The 21,505-nt window shown below is 40.4% G+C and overlaps 1 protein-coding gene across 1 annotated transcript in view; it reads left to right on the top strand.

The window, feature by feature from the left end:
• The first annotated feature begins 7,884 nt into the window (after nucleotides 1–7,884).
• The window catches only part of arhgef39 (Rho guanine nucleotide exchange factor (GEF) 39), a 65,915-nt gene continuing 52,294 nt past the window's right edge, over nucleotides 7,885–21,505 (top strand). The window contains exons 1-3 of the mRNA XM_026147368.1: nucleotides 7,885–7,950; nucleotides 9,216–9,370; nucleotides 12,053–12,147. Coding sequence (XP_026003153.1) covers nucleotides 9,221–9,370; nucleotides 12,053–12,147 — 245 coding nt within the window. The 5' untranslated portion in view covers nucleotides 7,885–7,950; nucleotides 9,216–9,220. The remainder of the gene's footprint in view (nucleotides 7,951–9,215; nucleotides 9,371–12,052; nucleotides 12,148–21,505) is intronic.

The raw sequence follows: 21,505 nt of genomic DNA, 5'->3' as shown, positions 1-21,505 counted from the left end.
AACTTTGCCTGTGGTAGAATGTATACAATGCATGAAAAAATCTTTACTGCAGATACTAATTTTGTGTTGTAAGATTTATGAGTTTCATGCTTTCATAGTGGTGCTTAGGAGAGCTTGACATTTTTCTCAGGTGGGACACACTGTAAAAAGTTTGAGAAACACTGATAAGTTAAGTGTCTGTGTGCTTTTGGAAAACATTTAAAGCTGCAGTACAGAACCTTTGAAACAAGCTTAAAACATTTTTAGAATATAAACAGAGCTTCTGCATTAATATAAAAAAAATACTTTTAAGATCACTAACAAAGTCCTCTCAGTGTACTTTCAACCAAAAGGCAAATGAGCAAACCACATGAACATCTAATAAAATATATAAACATTGAAACACTGATCCAACATTATTCTTGATTAAAGGATCATTTGATTTTACACTTTTACCTGAATGTGGCTCCTTTTTTTGAAAAAACTTCCTCATATCCATTATGAACCTGGCTGTCTCTGTACACACACACACACACACACACACACACACACACACACCGGGAGTTATAAGGTTAATGGGCATCCAGTCAGTTAGCTAGTTAGTATCCATTTCAAACAGGACAGTGGTAACAACAGCAGGCTGCGGACAATTTTTAGATTTTAAACAGGCTGTATACATTTCAATGGGAGCAACAGGACGGGTCAAATGTTGCTGATTTTACTACAGAGCAGGACGGATTGTAGGGCAGCAAACATCGACGGAAAACATGTTTTCAACACTGCAGGTTACCTGGTGTAATGTTTTTCAGCTACAAAGAAACATGGCCTGACTCCTACCAACTATATAAAGAGTAACTGAAGGTTACATGTCCTGTTTTAAGCCAGACACCCACACCACAGCTCCGCTGCCTCTCAGCCACCATCGCAAGAGCGCTAGAGCCAGAGCAGGGGAGAGCTGGAACAAACCATTTTGGGAGGGGGGGGGGGGGGGGGTTATCTATACTTTTGTTGCTAAAGTGTTACTCTCAACCAAGTACTGTATGCTTATTATATTTTTATTAGTGTGTCACACAAACAGCAAATATATATATATTGGGGTGATTCAGCAAATAAATATGCTGAATCACCCCCAGAAATGGGCTAAAATTGCCCCTGGTGCAAACGTTACCGCTGCTGCTGGTTGAGATTCACGAGTCCGGAGCAAATTAAAAACACGACATTCATTTAAGGTCATCGTGTGTTTTGTGAGCAAATGCTTTTGCATATTCGTAGTGTTTCCTCCCTTAAATGAAATCTCTACTTTGCAAGTATTGCAAGTTGCCCTGTTGTCATCCGTTCTCGTAAAGTATGACCAAACTTTTGAGCGTTTGAGCCGCTTACTGTGTTTCCTGCCAGGTAAATGACGCTCCGCAACGTGGTGACGTCATTCGGGGCGACTGGAATCGATAAGGGAATCGTTTGCAAAAATGGCAAACGATTCCAAGGAACTGAAACAGTGGGAACCGGTTCTCAACAAGAACCGGGTTTCGATACCCATCTCTAGTTAAGACGGTCATTTCTTAAATAATCCTGGGGGCTATGGAACAAAAACATGAAGTGGAAGACCTAAAAAATCCTCAACCCAAATTAAGGCCATCAGTGGTGCCGACTGCACCCCCATAACCATCAAACAGCATCTGAGACTGAAGGGCTTCAAAAACAAATTCTCTGATGAGAAAAAAATATAACCTTTTTTTTTCTCCTGTAAAAAAAATGTAACCTTGATGATCCTGATGGTTTCCAACCTTCCTGGCATGACAAGCACATCCCACCTGAGATGTTGTCTGTGCTCCACAGTGGAAGGGGCGCCTTAATGGTCTGGGGTGCCTTTTCCTTCAATGGAACTATGGACCTTCAGGATCGTGGTAAAGGGGAAACATGTAAACAAGAGGAGGAGACGAACACACAGCGAGAGAGAGGGACACGAAGGGAGACAAAGACATCACTGAGACACACAAAGGGAGACTTAAACACAGGGGACATGACAGACTCGCGCACTGAAGGCACGACGTGCCGAGAAAGACACAGGCATGGGAGGAAGCTAAACTGACAAGAACAAATGGGAAAACATAGAGAACTCAAACAGAACAAATCCAAGCTTAAACCATATAAACTAGAACATCGTGATACAAAAGGGACATGAAACCCAACATGCTGGGTCAAAAGACCCGGAACCATGACACAGTAGCCAGTTACTTTTGAACAACACTTTGAGGGTTTTGTTGTTGTTGTTGTTGTTGTTGTTTTGCTTACTCAAAATAAAATGTGCATAAAGTTCCTGTTTCGTGTGTTCTTGTAGAACCAATAACACACGTCCACATTTGAACAAACTGGAAAAGATTTGCTGGACAAAGCGATGTTAGACTTCTATTCTAACGAACTGTGTGTTTAAAGAGTTCATCACAGCTCATGAGACTTTACTTTAAAGAGTTATCAGACAATTGCATGAAAGCCCCAAATACAGTACATTTTAATAGCTACAATTATGTACTTGTGAGCTGCCCAGAAGTGTCAACACTTGATGCTATGATTACCGTTTGATAAAAACATTGTTAATTACAACCCAGAAGTTAAGTGAAGAGCTGGCACTGAAGCATTAGGACATAAATTAAGCCTTTGCCCCTCTTCAACAAAGGTAGATAATGGGATTCCACGTCAGTAAACACTAAAGAGATTTTTTTCACATCAAGCACCAGCATCCTGTGGAAAAACTGCTATTGGACAGTAATATCCCTCCAGTTCTCCCTGAAGACATCTCTGTCTAACATTGCTCCTATTTTTATTCAATTTATTTACTTTATGTTGTTGTTGTTTGTTTGTGTTTTCTTTTTGTGCCAGCTCATTTGATATCACTTGGTGTTGCAACCTTGTTTCATATAACGTCTTCCAGCTAAGGTAGCCTCGCCTCCTGTGCGTTGAATAATTCATGACTTGCAATTCAATACTATTGGATTGGGGAGAAGGGGGACTTAAAAGTTGAATTACAAAACATCACCATCTTTCATCTCATAAAGTTTTTTAAAAATATTTTTACAAAGTGCAGAGGTCAATTATGAGTCTATAGGCTACAGCAGCTATGAATAACACAAAAACACTCCAAAACCTTGGGAGAGTTCCTCCACTTGGTAGATTATTGATGCTTTTACTTTTCCCCCGTCCTCAGGTAAAAACCAGCAGAGCCTTTGTCTGTGGTCTCCTGCACGCTTTATGCCTTCATCGCCTCGAGGCAAAAGAAGCCTAATTTGCCCAGGTCTGTTTTGGAGCCAATTATTATAATACCAAATGTGCTGAAAACACAATATAATTTAAAACAATAAAGAGCCTACCAAAATCATGCATTTTAATAATCTCTCCATTAAAGATGCATTTCATCTGTTCAGCAATTTGAAGCATTTTAGCTCACTATCCTATTTTAAGACCACAGTACCTGCAGAACATGAGCATCCTGCGCAAAGTTGCTGGGAGAAAACCATAAAAACCATGGATTGAATGAAAATGACATGAACAATAAAAGTGGAACAGTTTATATAGATTTAAGTGTTATATAAAACAAAAAAGTTCAAATGAATCATTTAAAGTTTTGTCCAATGATTTATTCTTATATTAGTCTTTCTATAGGGAATAGAATAGAATAGAATAGAATAGCTCTTTATTGTCATTGTTACAAACACAATGAAAGGCAGTTTGGCATCTCTCCATGTGTGTGAATGACACAATAGCAAAGGTATTTACACAATAACACAGTTAAATTTACATTTACACAAGAAAGTTATGTACAAGTTATAGATACACACAACTATAATAGATCGTTTTCTGACAGTATCCTCTGGTTGTAGTTTTCCAGTCATAAGAGAGACCACACGCGTTTCATCTGGATCCAGTGTAAGTTTGTGGACCTTGTTGATCAAGTCAGGAGTTTACTTGCATTTTTCCGAGTCACCTTTCGGTGGCCGATGTGTTGAAGTGAGGACCTAAATGCAGACAAACCAGATGAGAACGTGGGACCTCAACGAAAAGCGAGATGATTTATTGGCTGATACGAAAATAAGACACAAAGGCAGACGGACACTAAAGCAACACTAACATGAACTAAACTGGAAAAACTAGAAACGTTAAACACTAGGGATAAGAAACAAAAAAATCTGAAACATGGAAAAACCTGAATATGACGTGATGAGGAAACACAGCGAGTGGGAACACGGCGCCAGAACTAACATCACAATATAAACACACACACAGAGGGCAGCTACACGAGGGGAACCTAATAAATACACAGTGAACTAAACAGAGAATACAGGAAACCTAAACTACAAAACTGGACCCTATGGAATAAACTAAGATTAACAAAGAGAACCTGAAACATCAATCATAATACAAAATCCCAAAGACACAAGGAACACAAAACGAGAGACTGGGGATCCTGACTCAGGCTAAAACAGCCCAGCTCAGACACAGCTTGGCTGATAATCATCATGGGTTAGTTCTTCTCTGACAGCTGCAAAACTCTTACTGTAATATTAAACACACACTATACTGTCTTAATATCATTTAATATTTTACTGCATCATGTGAAGTACTTTGCTTTTTGTAGAAAAGGCTGTATAAAAACGGCGTGCAGCCTGCAATGGCTCGAGATTGAATATCCTTTACTTATTGTACATATAACTGTCACTTTATCTCTGTTTTAAATATAGTAAGAACCTATAGCACTTGTTGTCTTGTTTATAGAGAATAGTGGAAAATGTGATTCAGGCTGTACTTGTGAATGTTTCAACATCACATGAAGTGTCCTGTGACACTTGAAGATAACGTGACAGCTGAAGAACTTTTCTTTACTACAAAAGTATGTAGTAATATCCAGCTGTGTGTGAAAAGTGATGTGATTCAATAAAACCTGTGAACAAAGGGAAACTTTAAAAGTAAATTCAAAACATAAAGGATGCAGTAGTTGTGATGCAGGGAAGAAGTCTGTTGATATTTTTCAATGAGACAGATGTTTGTGTAGGTTGAGTGATGGTGTCCAAAACATGAAGGGAAACTCGATGGGAGGTAGTTCCAGTGGTACAAACTGCTGAGCCTCCATTAAAAATAATGTTCCCAGTTAGTTTACACTGTGGGCCACATAAAGCCCACTTTGATCTTAAATGGGGTGAAACAAAGGTTTTGTTCATTCATGGATTTTGTTCTGTTTAAACTGTGAACCCACTATAATAAAAACAGAAACTTCTGTGATAGATTAAAAAAACTATAACTTTTATCTATTACTTAACTGCTTTGGTGTACGGATGGATGGCAAAGCAGATGGAGTCTTTCACTAAAGAACAAGCTATCAAACATGCACAAGCACACCTAACCCCTAACCCTGACCTGCTGTCCATCTACACCAAGCGGTGCAAGTCCAAAGCTAGGAAGATTATGATGGATCTCTCCCATCCCAACAATGGACTCTTCTCACTGTTGAGGTCTGGGAAGTGCTTCCGCTCCCTTAAGGCCAAAACAGAGAGAATGAGGAGGAGCTTCTTCCCCCAGGCTATTCGGGGCCTGAACCAGGTGTAGGACTGGACTCTCACACACGTCACCACACGCACCACCACACATTTCCTATAATCCTATAATTCCTATAATTTATAATCCTTATCTTCATAATCTCTTCTGCTATTTGCACATTCTTTACTGTAAATTCCTAAGTTCATTTGTAAATTTTTGTAGTAAATTGTAAATATTGTAGAACTTTTCTTCTGTCATTTAATGGTCGGGCATTGTACAGCTACAAGCATTTCACCCCCATGTGTATGGTTGTGTGTGTGTGTGTGACAAATAAAATTTGAATTTGAATTTGAATTTGAACAGCTCAAAATCAAAAACCCCACACTGGCTCATTCTGTGCTTTGGGCCTTATGTTTGACACCCCTAATCTGCAGAGTTTATCTAAACCAGGGGACACGTTTCATATGTCAGCTGTTAGTTGGTATATGGGAGCCAGCCCGCAGCCAGAGGTGGGACTTTATTTTAACGTGCACACCATGCGGCCAATCACATGCAAAGACAGACTGGGATCATACCAGTATGTGAAAGAAGGAAGGGGTCAGACGTCCGAGATCAGCAAGTGTATTGGTACAGGCCAGGTACACAAAGACACGTGGAGACAGATTTAAATGCAAAGCTCAAATGAGCAGCATCTGGCTGGACTTCAATGATGCCGGACACTGAAAAGCTGAATATTGAATTTATAAAATTAGGAGCTGGATAAAGTCATACCTGTTTTTAGTTTTTAGCTATTTTCCACCGTGCAGGACAAACAGCTGTACAGGACCTTAAACATCATGTGTGTTCTCACTAAATGCATAAAAATACGTTTGTTATGAAAACACTGAATAAAAAAATCGCTAAAAAAGATTCATTTCACAGTTCAGTATTAAACATTACACAAACTGCAAAAGTGTGTTTGAATGGCAGAGATTCACAGTGTTGGGAAGGTTACTTTTAAAATGTATTCCACTACAGATTACAGATTACATGCCCCAAAATGTATTTTGTAACGTATTCCGTTACTCAATGAGAGTAACGTATTCTGAATACTTTGGATTACTTAATATTTTATCATGCTTTTTACAACTACATGAATGAAGTATTGCTGTGTGATTCATTACTGAAGGTTACTCTCCACACCAACACCAGCTAGATGTTTAAATCTTAATATAAATGAGTAACAGTAGGTGGACATTAGGTAAGGCTGCACTTTTTGCACCGATCTCGTATAGAAAGCCTGTAACACTCTGCCTATTGCCTTCATTTTAAATCATTTTAAAAAATATTTCTTCACGTCATTATGAGATTGAGACACAGGCATTAGAGCCTCTTAATGCGTATTTTGTTTGGGTTTCCACCGGCGTGGAATTACCAAAAATAGAGAGGGGACAGCCTAACATATGAAACAGGAAAAGACTGTAGTGTAATCCCTTTATTTTAGCAAAGTAACTGTATTCTAAATACCAGCTTTTTAAACGGTAACTGTAACAGAATACAGTTACTCATATTTTGTATTTTAAATATGTAACGGCGGTACATGTATTCCGTTACTCCCCAACACTGGAGATGCAGAAATGTGTGCATGTAGCACAGAGTCATGGCTCAGTGTGTAAATGAGTCTCACAGGCCTGATTGTGCTGCTCACCACAAACAAGCATAAGCAGACATTTTGGACTTATATTAACTACTTATATAGTTTTACAGCTTCCTACTCCTCTTTTATGACCATTCACGCTACATAAAGTAATTGGGAATAAAAAATGAAATGACAGAAAACTTTCTGTTTCTCTTTCTGACATAAAAAAAAATCTGTTTTTTTGTTTTTTACAACTACAGTTGAGAAAAAACTGGACAGTCTGGGCAATGATGGAGCCTTCTGTGTAACTTCACACATTTATTTCTCACAATTGAAGTCCAAAGAGTTGTGCAGTCAGATTTATTTCTCTGTCACAGCAGCTTTTTGTTCATCATGTAGAAAATCAGTTAAATATGTAACTTCCTCTACACCGACAGAAAGGGTTCCCGCCCACTAAAGGTCACAGTGGGCTGTATTTATAAAAGCAGTTTGACACTGCTGATGTAAACTGATCTTAGCTGCAATGTTCAGGACAAGCACCATCTTATTTAAACCAAGTGTTAAACTTGACATATGTTAATATATTTATTTAGTACAGCGCTGACGACCTGTTCTGTTTATTTAAACATCTGTTTTATACTGTAAACAGTTGGTTTAACTTTGGAATCGTTAAAACTACTTCCGCTGAGAACGGGGTGCTTCCTGTAGTTCGCTTGCGGAGCAGCCAATCAGCGTGTGGAACAAAGGTCATTGCCCACACAGACCGGAAAGAGGAAGCAGAATCTCCAAAAGAGCGCCTTGATTGAAAATAGAGACGTTACAGAAAGGTAAGCCTAGTGTCGCTTTACCGTCAAACAAACCATAAAAACAAATTAATCTCTGTAAAGTAATTAACTTCTCATTCAAAGACGTTTTGTTGCGACAATAAATTCGCTGAAAAAAAGTTTTGACAAGTTTTTTCGTCCTCATAACCGGTAGAAACGGTCTCGACAGCTGATGTACATCTCGTTCACGAAATGTTCTAGAAACATCTGAAAGACTGAGTGACTCAAATGGAAACAGATGTTGGAGCATTTAGTCTGAAACTGAATGAAACATTTCGACAAATGTCAGTAACATCAAAGTCAACAGAAAACTTTGTGTTCTGGGATTCATGTAATAACTGGACAACACGAGAAGTTTTTACTTGCTTACGTTGAAATGTTACTTCTTTAAGATGTAGAATGGAACTCGCCTTGAGGTGACTGTTGTGATTTGGTGCTAAAATTGAATTGAATTCGGGTGTTTCCAGTCCCATTTTCTACCTGTCTCAGGTAGAAAGTCAAGCATGCATCTAGTTCTGCAGTCTGCTGGTTATTCTAAAGACTTACTGAACAGTAATCTCTTTAATGATGCTGCAGCAGATGCTACTGTTGCAAACAGTCAATTTGTGAAATTTCTTCCCTCTGAGATAGTCCATGACCAGGCGATGCTGCAAAGTGGAAGCGTTTAGAAACCGTAGCAGCTCAGCTTTGAAATGGTATACCATGTAAGGTTTCAGGGCAGGTTACTGACTGCTGAGGCACATGGTGCATAAAAGTCATAAATCCTCTATTGATTCAATAACCGCAGCCTCCCAAACATCCTCTGGGATTATTCTCAACACAGTGGGAGCTTCATGGAATGGGCTTCAATGGCCAAGCACCACCTGTAGGAGTTCTGTGTTGGCGGCCTAGTAACTTTATCCATGTAGTGTGTTTTGCTTTCATTTATGGTTCAATATTGGAGCTTGATATTTATCAGACAAAACAACAAAGAATTGTAATAATGTGTCATTCTTGTTTTGCACTTAATTTTAAAGATGTTTTTTCTTCCAAAGCTGAACTCTGCAGATGCGTGTTATGCTTGGAAGTTACCGTTTTCTGAGAGGGCAGAAGCACATGCTCCACCATATCAAGCAAATTATTTAAAAAACAAACAAAACTCAATTCATCTGTCCACAAATATTCAGTCATTTAGGAAAGCGTTACATCTTTTATCTCTAGTGGTCTGCTTTCCTTTACTGTGGAAGATAATTCACTTTGGTTGTGTTTCTGTTCTGTCCTTGTCACAGTGAGGATGAGTTTCTTGCCTCGCCCTTTGGATCCTCTTGGGTGCAGCAGTGTCCAGGAGCAGAGGGACTTGTGGCAAAGAAAATTCTGTCGAATAGCCAAAGAAATGGTGCAAACAGAACAACGCTACTGCCAAAAGCTGGAACTGGTCTCCACCGTATGTACTACAGCATATTTGACCTATTCATGGTCTTAAAATCATACCACATCATATTTCATAATGTAATATGATTTATGTGTCTGAATACTTAAGTGCTAGTACTAATGTCGGGCTTTTGATGCTAGGGTTACCCACATACTGTTTGACTTTTGTCTTTATTGGATAGTTACAGTGCAGTCAGGAAATGTGAATGACATGCAGTAAAGGTTTTATAGGCCGAGAATTGTCTTGAGGGCTCGTCTGAGGTAATCTATGTGAATTTTGCTTAAACCATTTTCCATTAGCTATCCTGGCTATATTTAGGGTCCGAGCACTAAAAGTGGGGTAGCCCTATTGTGTCTCTATTTACTGTATGATGAATGAAGCTTTATCTGCTCCATTTATTATTTTGGCAAATTAATTGCCTAAACGTGGTCAAAAACCCATGAAATTCTGCACACACATCAGGTCTGGTGAAAATGTACAGATCTTATTGGTTTCACGTATGTAAATATAATAATAACCACTGCAGCCAAACAGAGCCTGACGAGCCCAGCTGTAAGTAAGCTGTTAAGACTCGACTGTACGCTGTGTTCATGTTTTCCTCTGAAACAAAAAGTCCCGTTGGAGCAGTCTTTCAATGCCTCTCTCTGTCTCTCGCTAGCAAAGTTGACCCAGACAACAAAGTAAAGCTAGTTTTCGGCTACGAGCCTGACACGAACCCGACGTATTAGCCAGAGGTCCCTTTACTACGGTTCGGAGCCGCAGACCTGTTTTATATACGCGCGGAATAGTTTTCTATACGAGATCACTGCAAAAAGTGCAGCTTTACCTAATGTCCACCTACTGTTACTCATTTATATTAAGATTTTAACATCTAGCTGGTGTTGGTGTGGAGAGTAGAGCAGGGCGATATGGCCAAAAATATTTATCACGATATATATTTGAAAATTTGCGATAACGATATAACTGACGATATAATTGATGCGAGACAAAATACAACTCCACAACATTACTAGCGCAAAAAGACAATCTTCCATTTATTTTCACTTAAACAAGAAGCTGGTTTTTATGTACATTAAAGCTTTATAAAAAATGTAACAGTGCAAATGCAAATTCCTCACTGACAGTTTAACCAAAAGGCATTTCCAGTAGAAATGGGCCGACATATCCTGAGCATAACCATGTATAATATCCACAAAACTTAAGACGTCATACACACACAATACGGTAACATTATGCTGAAGCACAGTACGTATCACTCCGCGAGGCTCCGCCTACGATAGCCGTAATGCTCCGACAATCCATCAAGCGGTGCGGCTTCGTAGCTCAGCAAAGTCGTACTGAAACATTTGACAGATTTTTGAGCGCCGTGCACATAAAATCTTTTCGAGGTCAGTAAACACAACCAGAGTTCATACATAAGGCACACGGGATTATAAGGGGCTCTGTCGACTTTCAGACAAATCAAAGGATGATTTTAAGTGCGCCGTATTTTCCAAACAACACGGTAATAACGACGGCCCGCTAGCATGCGCTACCAAAAATAGTGCTTTGTTGTGTATCTGACGGACGAAAGCTAAACCAGTTCCACACCAGTGAAGCTGCAGCATTTTTACAAACCAGTTCAGATTCATCTGTTTCATTCAACGATCCGCTTTCGCTCTTCTCATTCTGCGTCGCCGCCATGCTTTTTCCGCCATGTGCGTATGAAAACAAAGGCACTGCACATGCGCATTTTACCCATATTCTATCGCCATATTTCATTTTCTTATTGTTGTCCAACATTATGCCTTCACACGTCGAATTGTAATGTAACATAAACTGTATCGATATAAATGTATTTTGCATGAAAGTATAACCTCCCTTGACCCCATCTGAATTTATACTTATTTAGAAAATTCTTTAGTTAGGGCAGTTGAAGTAATGTATAATAAAATGTTTATGGATTCAGTATAAAAATATTTCCTATAATTGTCATTGTTGGAGTGGAGCTGAATCAGTGTCTTGGGGAACGTGGGCCTCTGCCCGTGTGTTAGTGGTGCAGTGGGTGGTGAAGATCATCCAGGATGCATACGGGTTTGATCAGTCACCTCTGCTCCATCGCGCCTTTGAAAGTTGCTCTCTTAGTAACTTGTCATAATTCAAGGAAACAAGAACACTTTCATAGCTTGAGAACCCATCTATAAAGATCTGATCGGCTCGTCTGTGGAGGTTGTACCAGACCCGAGGTGGAATCATATTTGCCTCAAAGAGAGAACAGACTTTTTCTGCTCACTGCTGCTGCCCAGTTTCTACACAATTATTCACCCCCCCATCCGTTCACTCCAATTAGGAGTCATTTTAGGCCTAATGCACATTCAATTTGCTAATCCCATTTTCACTTCAAATGACTTGAGACCAGCACAGCTGTCGCTTTATTGTCAGTGCTGTGGTACGACAGTGTCCCTCTGCATTTGTGCTTCAAATTGGCTCTTCCAAAATAATCATAGCAGTCAGAAAGTGGCTGTAGGGCAGCAACACCCCAGCCTTATAGTACCTGCTGCTGTTAAATGTCCTGTTTTTCTGTGTAGCTTTACTTTTAGGGTTGTCAGCAATAAAAGCACCTGCTTATCAAAAAAATCCAATCGGAGACAACCGAGTAACACAAATGCTGGAAGTTAATGTCCCTTTGTCTCTCTCTGCTCTGTTTCTTTGCAGTTCTTTGTGGACATTTTGAAGGCCAAAGGAACCCTGAGGTCGGACATTAGAGAAGACATTTTCTGTTCAATTAAAGCTATTCTATCAGTAAACCAGTAAGTATTCTCTGAATAATTTAAAGAATATCCATGCTCTGGGGATTGTGGTGAGAGCCTGCGTACAGATAGGCATGCTTAGTTTGTCTGTTCTGCAAGAATGCAGCGTAGATAAACTCTTAGTTTACCAAAGCACAGTCCTTATCTTCACATTAGCAAAGGTTAGTGTTATTGTACTGCAGTGCACAGTAGTTCTCTTCCTCAGTAGATGTATATCACAAATGAACAGCATTATTATTATCGCAGAATATTAATGCACTTTCTCGCTAATGACCAATTCTGAGACAAACTGATCTCACCGCATGTCTAGACATCAATTGATTCGTTTGTGTTGATGCTGTAAAATTCAGATCCTGAGTCCACACGAATGACTTAAAATAAACGGGTTGAGGTTTGAAGTTGGAAGTTGGAACATGTGTGCATGTTGAGGCCCTGGACTTAGCTCTGCAATCCATAAATCAATATGGTAGAGAAACGAGCTCAAAATGGGTTTTGGAAGCTGACAGGAAAACTGATATTTTCATTTCAAGCATTTCAAGCTACGACTGGTCCAAATATGGGTCATTCCTACTGTTCCGTTTCAGATTGTAATATCATTTTTAAAAATTCCAATTTGCCATGATTTTGTCACTACATTTAAAAGAAAAGTTGCTATATAATATATTGGTGAAGCTCATGATATTATGCTGTAACAATAAGAATATTTTCCACACATGGCACAACTTGTTATAGGACAGGGTCATCTCTGTTACTGTTTTAAATGTTTCAAGAGCTAAACAGTCCCTGCTTTTGATCTGTAAATATATTTTTAAAGGGTGTTAATATTTTCTAATAAAAAGATCAAGATGGTAAACTGGACAGAAGAGTGAAAGGGAAACAGCCTACATGTGCCACACACTTATGGGAAGAACCAGCTGTTATATCTGCCAAAGGTGGCCACTCTGATGAGTCAGACATTTGGAATATATTTTGGTCCATAAACTAATGCCATGTTTTACTTTTTTAACTCCAGTTGCTTATTTGTACCATGCTTTCATTTCAGAGTGCAGTGAGACATTAAACTGCAACAATTACAGTAGAAAAACGGGGTGTTCTAAAACATTAGAACGATAGTGTAGATGTATATGAAATAAATAAATAATAAGGCATGGCCTTAGCAGTGTGAGTGCGAATGGTTGTCTGTGTCTATGTCTTAGCCCCGCGACAGACTGGCGACCTGTCCAGGGTGTACCTGCCTCTTGCCCTAAGACAGCTGGGATAGGCTCCACCCCCCCGCGACTCTGACAAGGATAAGCAGAAGAGAATGGATGGATAAACTCAAGTATGCTGATAGCTCTCTTTGAAGTCGTATCTGTAATTCATGTTGGCTTATAAGTCTAAAGTAGGAAGTGTCGGTGTATTTTCTTATTCATGTGAGAAAGATTGCTCCTAGCCCATAGTTCATTATCAGACTGCACAGAACGGGAAACTGTGGAGCAGGGGCTTCGGAGACTGCTGATTGGGAATTCCATTTCCGAGCTAAATAATGAGTTGTATGAGTTCCCCAAGGCCCCTATCCCCTGCAGACTGACGGGCTTTCTCATTGAGATTGCCGCAATGAAGATTGAGGTATGCATTACACAGTCTGATGTGTTGGATAAATGGTTTTGCAGTTCACATACTGTTTATCTTCATTATGAAGTCCTTATTTAATCAGTGATGTGAATACAACGACAAGCTCTCGAGATAAAACGGGCCATGGAGATCCAGTGCCGCAGTGATTCACCAGTAGGAAATGATTCAATATGTATGTGAAACTTCAAGTAATGTAATCATCACTCAGTTCAGCAACAGGAAATAGGAATGCAAATGTTGCTGTTTTCCTCTAATGTGTAATATGCATTTAGATCCATATATATTTGGGCACTGCCACAAATGTAGTTACTATTACTGCTTACCAAAATAAGAGTGTTGGCTTATTAACGTGCAGACTTATTTATAGTATATTTGTGTAAAGTTCCAAGATGGCGCCAGTGTTCACGGCAAGCCGTCTCCTCCGCTGTTGTTTGTCGTCCTTCTGTCTATGTGCTGCCCTGATGTCGCTATGTTACTTGCCTATGATCGCCAAACTCTTGAATCTCCGGCCTTTGGACTACCAGACACAAGATTTTAAATGGAGACCTGAGAATCCTCCTCCGCTTTCGAAGGACTTTCCTGATTATCTCCGCCACTTACCATCTACCTTCTCTCAAAGGAAACGTTCACGGAGACGGGGTAAACGTGTTCGTATCAAGGCCTTTTTAAAGTCCTATGTTGGGACAAATGATCGCTATTCTATAAACATCTTGTCATCTATTCCTGCCCTCCGGGACCATGCTAACTTCAGACTGTTCTGTCATCGTTGGATTCGCCCTGTTGGACCTTATGGTTACCTGGACCTCCCAGCTGATCTTCCACCCGCTTGGTGCTGGGTGCGGTCCTCCAGAGGAGGTGCGAATCTCAACCTTCGCCTGCTGCGGCGTTCTCCTACCAGTAACAGTGTGACCACTCTCCGTATGGCCTTGCTAAATACAAGGTCACTGGCGAATACGACTTTTATTTTAAATGATCTTATTCTATCATCGGGACTGGCGGAAACTTGGCTTCGCCCCGGCGAACTTTTTCCCTTCTCGGTGCTGCTCCCACCTGACCACGCTTTTATTAGCTCACCCCAGACCACTGGAAGAGGTGGAGGGCTAGCTTCAGTTTTTAAAGACAAACTTCGATGTTGGCAGCTGCCACCTGTTCTGTACCCCAGTTTCGAGGTGCAGTTATTGGAAGTGAACTGCGTCCCCTCCATCCTCTGCGCTGTGGTGTATCGCGCCCCGAAACTTATCAAGGATTTTCTTCCAGAATTTGCTGATCTACTGGGGAGCCTTGTGCTACGTTATGACCGTATACTAATTGTTGGTGACTTCAACATTCATGTTTGCTGTGAGGACAGTTCACTAGCTTAGGATTTCCTTGCTCTTATTAGCACCCTCAATCTCACCCAGTGGGTAAGTGAACCAACTCACACTAAAGGTCATAAACTTGATTTGGTCTTATGGTCTGGATATTTGCATCACGGACATAAAGGACTCTGGGATTTCTGATCACTTCCCGGTTTTGTTTGATACTGTAGCGAGCGATGTGGGTTTGAACTGTGATGGTCCTGTGCGGCAAACGTGCACAATTAACTCCCAGTCAATCGCCCACTTCATTGATGCTTTCCTTGACTGTCCCCTCTCTGATGCTAAGTGTAATGGGGTTTTATCAGCGGATGAGCTTGCTAACCTCTTTTATACTGCATGCGCTGACATTCTTAACTCTGTGGCACCTCTGAGGATTAAACAACCCTGGCTAAATGATACTACTCGCACCCTTAGGCGTGAATGTCGTCGTGCTGAAAGAAAATGGAGGAAAGACAAACTCCACGTCTCTCTGGACATCCTCCATAATTGTCTATCTAAGTATCAAAAGTCTGTTAAAGCTGCCAAATCTGCCTTTTTGTCTATCATTATTATGACTAATAGGCACAACCCCCGAGCTCTTTTTAATACTTTTAACTCTGTGATAAACCCTTGCACTACCACTTATAGGGATGCTTCCCCTGCTCTTTGTGATAAATTCTTAAAGTATTTCTCTGAACAAATCTCAGCTCTAAGGGCTTCTCATCCATCTCATCCATCATCAGTTTTAGACCCAGTTCCAGCTTCTGAATGCTTGACTTTCTTTCAACAGTTTGAGCCAGTGTCTTATTCTGTTTTAAAAGATATAATTGATCATCTCAAAATCTCTGGTTCCCCGCATGATATTCTTCCTTCTCGTTTCTTTAAGGAAGCTTTACATGCTATTGGTCCTTGTATCTTATCTCTGCTGAATGCATCATTGTCATCAGGTTGTGTACCGTCTGTCTTTAAGCATGCTGTTGTGCAACCTATTATGAAAAAGAAAAATCTTGACCGTAATGGTCTCACTAACTACAGGCCGATCTCCAAACTCCCTTTTATTTCCAAAATATTGGAAACGGTAGTTCTAAAACAACTTCAGGCCTTTTTAGATGCAAATGGTATTAATGAAAAGTTTCAGTCTGGTTTGAAACCTCGCCCCAGCACAGAGACAGCCTTACTTAGAGTTGTTAATGATCTTCTTTTAACTGTTGACTGTGGTTTTAGTTTTACTTGACTTGACTGCTGCTTTGACACGGTTAACCACAACATTCTTCTATCAAGACGGGAACATGTTGTTGGTCTCAAAGGTACGGTTTTATCTTGGTTTAAATCCTACCTCTCAGAGAGGTCGTTCTCTGTTGCTATGGGGCAACACTCCTCGGCTTCTGCCCCTATTTACTGTGGTGTGCCTCAAGGGTCCGTGCTCGGTCCTGCTCTCTTCTCTTTGTACATGTTGCCGTTGGCATTAATTTTTAGAAATTACAACATCTCCCTTCACTGTTACAGTGGGGCAAAAAAGTATTTAGTCAGCCACCGATTGTGCAAGTTCCCCCACTTAAAATGATGACAGAGGTCAGTAATTTGCACCAGAGGTACACTTCAACTGTGAGAGACAGAATGTGAAAAAAAAATCCATGAATCCACATGGTAGGATTTGTAAAGAATTTATTGGTAAATCAGGGTGGAAAATAAGTATTTGGTCAATAACAAAAATACAACTCAATACTTTGTAACATAACCTTTGTTGGCAATAACAGAGGTCAAACGTTTACTATAGGTCTTTACCAGGTTTGCACACACAGTAGCTGGTATTTTGGCCCATTCCTCCATGCAGATCTTCTCGAGAGCAGTGATGTTTTGGGGCTGTCGCCGAGCAACACGGACTTTCAACTCCCGCCACAGATTTTCTATGGGGTTGAGGTCTGGAGACTGGCTAGGCCACTCCAGGACTTTCAAATGCTTCTTACGGAGCCACTCCTTTGTTGCCCGGGCGGTGTGTTTTGGATCATTGTCATGTTGGAAGACCCAGTCTCGTTTCATCTTCAAAGTTCTCACTGATGGAAGGAGGTTTTGGCTCAAAATCTCACGATACATGGCCCCATTCATTCTGTCCTTAACACGGATCAGTCGTCCTGTCCCCTTGGCAGAAAAACAGCCCCATAGCATGATGTTTCCACCCCCATGCTTCACAGTAGGTATGGTGTTCTTGGGATGCAACTCAGTATTCTTCTTCCTCCAAACACGACGAGTTGAGTTTATACCAAAAAGTTCTACTTTGGTTTCATCTGACCACATGACATTCTCCCAATCCTCTGCTGTATCATCCATGTGCTCTCTGGCAAACTTCAGACGGGCCTGGACATGCACTGGCTTCAGCAGCGGAACACGTCTGGCACTGCGGGATTTGATTTCCTGCCGTTGTAGTGTGTTACTGATGGTGACCTTTGTTACTTTGGTCCCAGCTCTCTGCAGGTCATTCACCAGGTCCCCCCGTGTGGTTCTGGGATCTTTGCTCACCGTTCTCATGATCATTTTGACCCCACGGGATGAGATCTTGCGTGGAGCCCCAGATCGTGGGAGATTATCAGTGGTCTTGTATGTCTTCCATTTTCTGATGATTGCTCCCACAGTTGATTTTTTCACACCAAGCTGCTTGCCTATTGTAGATTCACTCTTCCCAGTCTGGTGCAGGTCTACAATACTTTTCCTGGTGTCCTTCGAAAGCTCTTTGGTCTTGGCCATGGCGGAGTTTGGAGTCTGACTGTTTGAGGCTGTGGATAGGTGTCTTTTATACAGATGATGAGTTCAAACAGGTGCCATTCATACAGGTAACGAGTGGGGGACAGAAAAGCTTCTTACAGAAGACGTTACAGGTCTGTGAGAGCCAGAGATTTTCCTTGTTTGAGGTGACCAAATACTTATTTTCCGCCCTGATTTACCAATAAATTCTTTACAAATCCTACCATGTGGATTCATGGATTTTTTTTTTTCACATTCTGTCTCTCACAGTTGAAGTGTATCTCTGGTGCAAATTACTGACCTCTGTCATCATTTTAAGTGGGGGAACTTGCACAATCGGTGGCTGACTAAATACTTTTTTGCCCCACTGTATGTGATGATATCCAGATTTATTCACCTCTGAAATCAGATGTGTCTGCTTCTTTGCAACCTCTGTTCAACTGTTTGCATGAAGTTAAAATTTGGTTATCACATAATTTTCTTACACTGAACGAGAATAAGACCGAAATCATAGTCTTTGGTAGTCACACTCGGTTAGCTGATGCCCTAGGCCCTCTCACTAGCCATCTCTCGCTCACTGTAAGGAACCTGTGAGTGTTCCTGGATGGCTCTTTTAAACTTCAGAAACACGTCTCCACAGTGGTAAAAAAACAGCTTTTACCAGTTGCGTCAGATATCCAAAGCAAAGCCATTCCTTCCTTTAAAGGACCTTGAAAAGCTTGTCCACGCATTCATCACATCCAGACTGGACTACTGTCTTCTGCCATTCTTCAGTTAATTCAAAATGCAGCTGCGCGTCTTTTAACAGGTACGAGAATCTATGAACGCATAACTTCAACTTTAGCCAAACTACATTGGCTCCCTGTCAAATATCGCAAAGATTTTAAAATTCTTTTGTTCACTTTTAAAATTCTGAATAATTTGGCGCCCAGCTGTCTTTCTGAACTCCTCCACTTATACAATCCCAACAGAGCACTTAGATCATCCAATCACAGGCTCCTAGCACAACCTAGGACTCAAATGAAGTTGAGAGGTGACCGGGCCTTTGCATCCGTGGCACCCAGACTCTGGAATAACCTCCCTGTTCATTTTCGTACTGCCGAGCCGATCCAGTCGTTTAAATCACGTCTTAAAACTTATTTTTTACTTTGGCCTTTGATTCTAACTAGTTGGCTGTTCTAGCTTGTTGTGTTGTTACCTATTGTTTGTTGTCCTGTTTTATTGTTTGTTTTAATTGTCTCATGCTTTTACTGACTGTGAAGCACTATGGTCAACACTGTTGTTTTAATATGTGCTCTATAAATACATTTTGATTTGATTTGTACTCATTCAGGTTAGAGGAATCGCTCAGGACTGACGTCTCTATAATATGTAATCCCTGTAATGCCTTTTTAAATGGTCCAAATGTAATTAGACAGTTATAAACAAACTGCTGTGCAATAATTATTTTGTATGTCTTTGTAGATTAAGTAAAATGTTGACATTTGCATTGATTTTATGTCTCTTTCCATTAAATTGAAATGACCATAGAAGTGAGCAGACTTACAAATTCAACAGTGGATCAAATAATGATTTCCCTCACTGTGTAGAGCTGTTACTGCTGGTACTGGTGATGCCAGTCTGGAGTTTTTAAAAATAAACAAGTCAGTAAACTTGTCGGGCCAATAGATGATTCATTTTATTTAATGGCAAAATACTCAGAAACAGCAACTGAAAACAGCTGAAATAAATGTTAAAGCATAACGAAAGGAAGAAAGCTGCTGCTTGGCAATGCCCACATTTGTTTGGTGATGTCCCATCTTCACGTTGTCATTTCCTCCCAGGAATCCATAATAAAATATTTAAAATTATCAGTGGAGAGTAGGCAAATATCTATAAAGGTGGTAATACCTGAGAAGTTTATATGACATTTGGATAAAAGATTTCATTCAACTTAAATGAAGGTGATGGGTAGGGCTGCCACGATTAGTCGACTAGTCACGATTACGTCGACTATCAAAATCGTCGACGACTAATTTAATAGTCGACGCGTCGTTTGAAGCTTTGTAAGATCCAAAAGACGCAGAAATAAGTAGCAGGATTTAAGAGTGTAATAACGGACTGAAACAGAAGATGGCAGCAGTGCATGTACAAGGATGCCAGCTGCCGTTAAACCCCGAAGAAGAAGAAGCTGTGTCCCAGAATTCATAGCGCAGCCCAGCTCAGTTTCCAACAATGGCGGCAGCTAGTTAGTTTTAATGTTACTCTTATTATTCTTTCTGGGTCACAAAATAAACGTTTAACATATTTTCAGGCGAGAATGTAGCTGTGTAAACCTCAAATATCTGCTCAGTTTATCAAGACACCGCATATTTTCAAAAGCGCTCCGACGTTTTCGGAGACGTCTGTTACCCACTAGCTCGATAGCTAGCCGGGGGCTAGGCTAACTAGAGCCGTGAGAACACCGGACTCCCGGCAAATCGTTTTCAAACCCACCGCCGTCTTTCGCTCCTCAGGTTAAACGTGATATATAAGTCACTTAGATAACTTAAAAATGTTATTGTTTTGCCTTTTTTTTTTTTTTTTTTTTAGTATTTTATTTGTTCCTGAGTAAATCAGTTTGGCTGAGATTAAAGTTATAGTTTTTACACAGCTGAATAAACGTCAAGCAGACAGCTGATTATCAGAAGTGTGAGATGCTGTTATAGTTTAGATAGCAAGGAGTTTATTAAACTTCACCGAAACAATCTGCAAATTTCATTAAAATTGAATAAACTATCATCTTGTCTTTATTTTTAGTTAGCACAGACCTTAAACACTTTAAGCTGTAAGCTAATGATAGTTATATAAGAGCAGATGCTGCTGGTGCAATAAGCTGTACGTTTTACGTCCAATGGATGATGATCTGATTAGTGACTAATCGCCAAAATAATCGGTGACTAGTCGACTATCAAAATAATCGTTTGTGGCAGCCCTAGTGATGGGGCGGTTGGGGAAGGAAGTTAGTGTGCAGCACTGGTCCAGAATGCTGTGTGGACCAAGCACAAAGCAGAGGTGAGGTTGTCATTAAAGAACTGGAGTGTAGGATGGAGCTCAGACACTGTGGGTAAAAACAGCTGACATCACATTGTGTTGTTTTTTGAGAGCAACAAAATGCTGGTTTAATGCTTTAGTGTTAGCGAACTGTTTATTCCATTTATAGTTTCTCATGTTTCATCCTGTGTTTTGAGAGTTGCCGTTCATCTGTTGAGCCTTCTCCAAGTAATGGTGACGTGGCCTGAATTGTTTGGGTTCAGTCGTATCATCCACGATGCCGCAACTGCTTGGAATTGATGCGGATGACACGCATGGAATGCTAATGTCATCTCCACCTTGGTGCTGATGGTCGGACAATTTAATTGCTGTGGAAATTTAAAAAAAAAATGTAATCCATAATTTCATATTTATCATAATAGTCTCTGTCAGAAAGGGAAAGAAATGGAAATACATTTTTTCCTGCCCTTTGCTCTCGTTAGAACCCTCTCGGCTTCTCCTGCACCTCCCGATTATGAACAGAGCCTACCTTTGTCGGCAACTTCATTAAAATCTATTTAAATCAACTTCAACAGTAAAGTGCTCCTTCTCACAGCTTGTATGAGCAGCAGTCTCTGGGAACATCATTAGAGAATGTGTGTGCGTGAATATGTGGT

This window comes from Astatotilapia calliptera, chromosome 17 (assembly GCF_900246225.1).
Source record: "Astatotilapia calliptera chromosome 17, fAstCal1.2, whole genome shotgun sequence".
Taxonomy (NCBI): domain Eukaryota; kingdom Metazoa; phylum Chordata; class Actinopteri; order Cichliformes; family Cichlidae; genus Astatotilapia; species Astatotilapia calliptera.
This window is presented reverse-complemented; position numbering and strand designations above follow the sequence as displayed.